The 6,302-nt window shown below is 40.2% G+C and overlaps 1 protein-coding gene across 1 annotated transcript; it reads left to right on the top strand.

Moving 5' to 3' along the window:
• Positions 1-1,981: 1,981 nt before the first annotated feature.
• LOC131954283 (F-box only protein 39-like) lies at positions 1,982-6,302 on the top strand. Its single transcript, XM_059317862.1, has 4 exons — positions 1,982-2,875; positions 3,789-3,976; positions 4,897-5,002; positions 6,147-6,302. The coding sequence occupies exons 1-4, from the start codon at positions 1,982-1,984 to the stop codon at positions 6,300-6,302; spliced, it is 1,344 nt and encodes a 447-aa protein (XP_059173845.1).

The raw sequence follows: 6,302 nt of genomic DNA, 5'->3' as shown, positions 1-6,302 counted from the left end.
TTTATAAGATAAAACTTTGTAGGTACATTTTTATACGGCGTAAAATATAGTTATTCATTAGGTATATCCCTATAAAGGTTAATGTTTTGATCTTTTTGTATTGAACATCGACATAATTTACTTAACTCTAGTTTGCTTTTTATTTAAATTAATTACATGACGAATGGAAATTTGTTTGTCCTGTTACTGAAAATACTAATGCCAAAAAAAAGTATACTATCTGTCGAAAATTCAGACTAAGTCAGACTATATAATTTGTTTAATGACACTTTTTTCAATACAACTGCGCACGATTTGTTAAATAATTAAGTACCTACTTATATTCAGAGATGGGCCACACATTTTCAAAGACCACGGATGTCTAAACTCATTCAATATTTCATAATGATAAAAAGTGCAACTGCTTAATTAATAAGTATGTAAAATGTCTACCACTCACCCAACTCCGAACGAAATAGAAATTTATATGGAAAATATATTATACATTGACTAGCTGCACCCCCCCCCCCCCCGGAAAATTTAGTCCGCCACCCCCCCCCCTCTTCCAAAAAATATCAAGTGACCCACCAGAGAAATAATGTCTGGAAGAAACACTGAATGGAAGTGACCAGTGTTTCTTCCAGACTTTTTTCTCCGGGGGGGGGGGCACTTGAAATTTTCGGGGGGCGGTAAACTTTCTTCGGGGGGGCGGACACTGTTAAAAGTATATATTTTCTATATAAATTATATAAATTTCATTCCGTTCGGGGGGGCGGTAAAAATTTTTCGGGGCGAAGCCCCCCCGAAGAGATGCCTGGAAGAAACTCTGGAAGTGACTGAGTTGACGTGAATCCTTCCATCATATTGATGATATAAATCAGGGGTCTCCAAACTACGGCCCGCGGGCCGGATGCGGCCCGCGAAGTTCTCTCATCCGGCCCGCGGAGATCTTTTTTGTTCAAGGAAAAATCGTTTGTTGGTGGTGGCTGGGGAACTTTGCCCAGAAAAATCAAAGTCACGCCTGGAAGAAACTGGCCCCCGAACTGAAATTTAATAGTTAATGCGGCCCTCGGACTGAAAAGTTTGGAGACCCCTGATATAAATCAAAAACGTGGTTTTTAAAAAAGATTTCGCAATCAAAACGACCGTAAAAATAATTCAAATTAAAAACTCAAGTGTAAAATAAATTCAGAAATTTAATATTCTTAGAATCAATTTTATAAAAGTTTCAAATCCAGAGAACTTGAAAATATTTTTTTGCGTTTAGGGCTTCATTTCTATTTATTTTCATCATGCCTAAGTTATAACCCGATGTTTCACTTTCGTAAGACGAACATTGATTGGCTGTACAGGAACTCCGTGATCGATTTCTAACAGCACCACATCATATTTTTTGTTCACAAAAACGTGCAGATATAGTTTTTAAATTACAATACAAATTTAAACCACATGACCAACATAGTTCTGCCATTTTTTATTTACAGTAAAATTTATGCTAGTCTATCGAACAGTAGTTATGGCTTTTTTAAATGTCGCCAATGCACCTGAAAATGCTTTTGTTTTTAATTTTTACTTAGTTATCATAAATGTTAAAAACACCAAATACATCCAATCTTTAGTAAATTCCGAAAAAAACCAAACACACAGGATTTTCAACCATATTAATTTTAACTAGATCTATACACAGTATGATTTTTAAAATATTTAATGGGCCTCTCGAATACCTTTAAGACTTTTCTCGCTTGGGTCCATTAAAGTTAAAGAAAATCAAATTACTTTTTTAAATATGCACAGCACATTGTATTTAATTTGTTCAAACAACTTAAAGCGCACCGTTCAGCACCTTATCGTAAATATCAATACAAGGAAGCTGTTTCCCTAACGCATTAATTTTGTCGCTGTCTTGATTAGGCCTGTTTTAGCCAACTAATCTAGAAATCTAGATCTTGATCGAGATCCATATTTCATTAAGTAGCCTACAAAAGCATTTTAATTTCTTAAGATGGCAAAGTTAAATGAGACCACTGCAGATGGAAGCAAAAGATTTAAGACAGACTTCCCAAAATATAACGATGATAACAAATCAGAAGACAAGTATCAAGGGGTCCAGTTACCGATGGAGATCCTATTAAAAATATTCTCTTACCTCAACAAAGTTGAATTGTTAAGGATGGGGACTATGTGCAGGTCTTGGAGGGATTTGATCCACAATACGCCCAGTTTATGGCGAAATATACACTTGGATTTATCCTGTAATCGAAAATCAGCCCACAACAGAAGAACTTTCTGGTACGCACAGCAGTTTGGAATGAACTTCTGGAATTTATCTGTCTCGTGCTCTCACGAACATGAATCTGACGTTTGCAAATTCATGGGCGTCGACTTCCGGAAATTGTTACTCACCATGCAACCACCGAGTCTAAGGTCGATAAAAATAACTGACCTTGAGCTTCGAGGCGCGTTACTCAATACTGTAAAAGTAATTAGAGAGATGCTAATTCAAACTTTAAACAGGACTGACGGACTACATAGCTTCAAAATGTCCGCTCTGTTTAGTGTTGAAGAAGGCAGCAAGGTTCTTGACGCTGTTTTTTCCGTGTCTCGCGGAACTCTAGAGACTCTCTACATCGACAGGTTTTTTAGAAAGTCCTTGTTGTATTACCATAGGAATGAACATGACAAACTGACCAATGGCATCCTTTCTCTTACTCGCTTGACCAAACTGGGGATCGATTACTTACAACTTACTGATGGTTTTTTGACGGCCCTGTCTAGATCACACGCCGGACAGCTGAAGAGACTGAAAGTTGTGGCACGAGATTTGAAGGAGGACGTACCACGCTTTAATTATTATAATCATAGTAATACGCTAGCGACAGACTCCTGGTTGCCTTTGGTAAGAATACGTTAGACACGCTTTGGTAGTTTTGATAGTATCGTAACCTGAAATGTGTCATTGTTAGGAGAGTATATGTCAAGAACGGGACAAAAAGCAGCCCCCATCTGTTCAACTACTGGTCAACTACTAGTCTCTCTTGACGCCGATATATATATATATATATATATATATATATATATATATATATATATATATATATATATATATATATATATATATATATATATATATATGCATAATTTATAAGCTTACCGTGAACTCACAGTCCTAAGGCGCGGACACTCACTTGGAGTGGCTCATTAGTTTTAAGTAATTGTGGCTTACAAATCAGTAAACTTTTCTGGGGCGATTGGGTTTTACCTTTGATCCTAAGGACCGATTGGGCAGGTGAACTAACATTAATTTGTTTCTTGATGTGTCTAGTCAGCCCAGCTTAGTTTTTTCGAGGCATTTCTTCAGGGGTGGGGGCGTTGTCCCCTCCCCAAAAGAAAGTTTACCGCCCCTCCCCCCCCCCCCCCCCCCCCGAACGAAATGGGACTTATATAGAAAACATATACTGATGTCCGGAAAAAAGGCTTAAAGAAACACCGTGCCAAGCCGCCTTTATTTAATTTCCATAGCGAGTCAGGTACACAGAAAGAGCTGAGTGGACTCAAGTCTGAGATATGATCACCCCATTTCTGGATAAGCAGTCGATGAATCTACCACCCAGCAACGCCTTTTCATAAGACTTGATTGTGTTGCTCCTATTATTATTTTTCTCTGTACGCAAATTATCATTTGTTGAAGTACAGGTACACTCGTCTGATTAACCTTGTAGCGAAAGTAAAAAAGTGGAAACATAAGTTGGGGTTTTCCTCTTGTGTTTAAAAAAAAAATCATATGTTTTTTTTCTGTTTGACATTACCAGACAAAGTCTTGCCCAGATCTGCGAGTGGTCTTTGTTACAGACGATCTTACCTTAGCAGATTTCGAGTCTATTATGGAGATTCTGAACCCGGTTATGCCCATCTACAAGATAAAGATTTTGTCCGTGTTTGAATATTTGGACGATTTGGGCTTTGAGAATGTGCTCAACGAAATCACGGCTAACTTTAAGTGGGTTTGGAACTAGATACGTTTTATATTGTTAGTGTGTCTGTGCTTGTGTGTGTGTGTTTATATATGTGTGCGTATGTGACTGTGTGTCGATGTGTGGATGTTTATGAGTGCATATTTTTCTGTGTATGTACGTGTGTATGTGTGTCTGTATTTATATCTTTGACTATGTCTTTGTCTATCGATGTGTGGGAGGGCGTGGTCAAAAGGTAGTGAGTTTGGCTTCAAGCACGAAGGTCTAGGGTTCGGATATCGGTGGAACTGTAGTACTTCCCTGAGCCCACCCAGATGTGATAGTACCTGACTTATGTTCGAGAAAATAAAGGCGGCTGGTCACACCATTCATACATATACCAAGGTCAAGAAACGTGAACTCTACTTCACCTGGCCAATGGGTCGCTAGATCAAAAGAGGAATCTTTACTCTGTCTATCTGTGGGAGTGCATGTTTGTTTGCGTGTATGTCTGCGTTCAATTGCGTATGTTTTATGGGGTATCTTTGTGTCATTGTTAGAATGTGTATGTGTGAGAAAGCAGTGGCGTAGCGAGGTCGGGTGTCACCCGGTGCGGCACTTAATGGTGTCACCACCCCCCCCCCCCCCCGCCGACTCTTCCCGGGAACAAACTTTCAATTTTCGATTTGCACCCCCCCCCCCCTAAAACATTCGATTTGCACCCCCCCCCCCCTCAAATTTTTCTGTATATATTTTTTTTTCCTTAGTGTCACCCCCTTAAATGGTGTCACCCGGTGCGGTCTGCACCCCCGCCCCCCCCCCCTCGCTACGCCTCTGTGAGAGAGTGAGTGTTTATGTATGGAATGCGGTGTAATGTAGAAGCTTAACCAAGACAGGGAGAAAGTGTTGACTTATGCATGCCGGGCTCTAGGAAACTACTCACCTAGACTAAAACCTATGTCAACAGAAACACTCTGGTCAAGTTTGAGATGGAACGCTCGAACACCGCTACCCACATTGATGCAGCTTTTCTTGATCTTGTCCGAAACTGTCAACGTCTGACGTATATAAAGGTGAGTTCTATACAAGATCACTGTACCCGGTAGCCCAGAGTTCGAACCCTCGAGTAGATAATCAGAGGCGTAGCGACGGGGTCGGGGGGCGGGGGCCAAACATTGCAAAATATATAGAAAAATTTGAGGGGAGTGGAAATCGAAAGATTGAGGGGGGGGGGTGCAAATCGAAAATTTGAAAGTTTGTCCCCGAGAAGGGTCGCTACGCCTCTGGGAGGGGGGGGGGGGGGAGATCACACCATTAAGTGCCGCACCGGGTGACACCCGACCTCGCTACGCCTCTGTAGATGATGCTCGTTAGCTGGGGGCAGCAACCCATCTAGAAAACATCGAAATCAAACAGGAGTGCAGCCCCCTTGAGCGATAGGATTACCAACTATGGTTTCCTTTGGACAGCCCCTACGATCCAGCTGTTTCCAAGGTCTACAGGTAACGTCCTGTCCCTTGGGTCAATCATCTGTGTGAAGAGAGGGGACCACGATACATGGGCAACATCTAGGTCTACTCATTTTAGGGCCCAGACTTTGTGCTTTGATTTTCAAAAGGCAATCATCCAATAGTCTATTAGACTATGAGACAATATTATTACTTTAGGCCTACAGGTAGAGGGAAAGCATTAAGACGATGCCTAAGTTTAACGAACATTGCACCCAAGGTAGAGACTGTAGGTATTATAGCGATCGCAATGATCTTATGTGAACTCAATTGGTGAGATGCACTAGGGACTACATGGGTCTAAAGCCTTCAAAGCTTGGCTCATCATCATATTGAAGTCTGAAGATTAGTGCTTGAGAGAGAGAAGGAGAGAGAGAGGGGGATAAAGACAGAGAGAACTAAGAAGAGAGAGAACGTGATGTAATAAATGCTAATTTGGGATTAAATTATTTAGCATCATATATATATATATATATATATATATATATATATATATATATATATATATATATATATATATATATATATATACATTATACATGTGTATACATATATATATATATATATATATATATATATATATATATATATATATATATATATATATATATAAATCTATGTGTATAGATAAACTAAATGCATCGTCATTTATAATTAACTATTACAACCGCTCTAACCCCTACCCCTCCTTCCCTACCCCATATTACAGGTCTCCGTCAACTTCTCCGACCCAGAGACTGAGAGGATGGCCCAGGAGCTGGTACAAGCGAGAAGGCGCCAGCTAGAGACGAGCAAGTCCCAGGAAATGCCCAACAAGCGGGCGAAACTAACCCCGGCCGACGGTCCAGGTTCGAGTCCCGCGTAG

Source organism: Physella acuta, unplaced genomic scaffold (assembly GCF_028476545.2).
Source record: "Physella acuta isolate Inbredline_101_S28 unplaced genomic scaffold, ASM2847654v3 ptg000988l, whole genome shotgun sequence".
NCBI classification, from domain to species: Eukaryota; Metazoa; Mollusca; class Gastropoda; family Physidae; genus Physella; species Physella acuta.
Note: the sequence above shows the minus strand (reverse complement) of the source record. Positions and strands in the feature narration are given on the sequence as shown.

Bases quoted from the DNA above. Each gene is read 5' to 3' on its own strand.
- LOC131954283 (XM_059317862.1), top strand. From the start codon at position 1,982: ATGGCAAAGTTAAATGAGACCACTGCAGATGGAAGCAAAAGATTTAAG. The intron at 2,876-3,788 runs GTAAGAATACGT...TGACATTACCAG, and splicing joins CAGACTCCTGGTTGCCTTTG to ACAAAGTCTTGCCCAGATCT. The intron at 3,977-4,896 runs GTGGGTTTGGAA...CTATGTCAACAG, and splicing joins GAAATCACGGCTAACTTTAA to AAACACTCTGGTCAAGTTTG.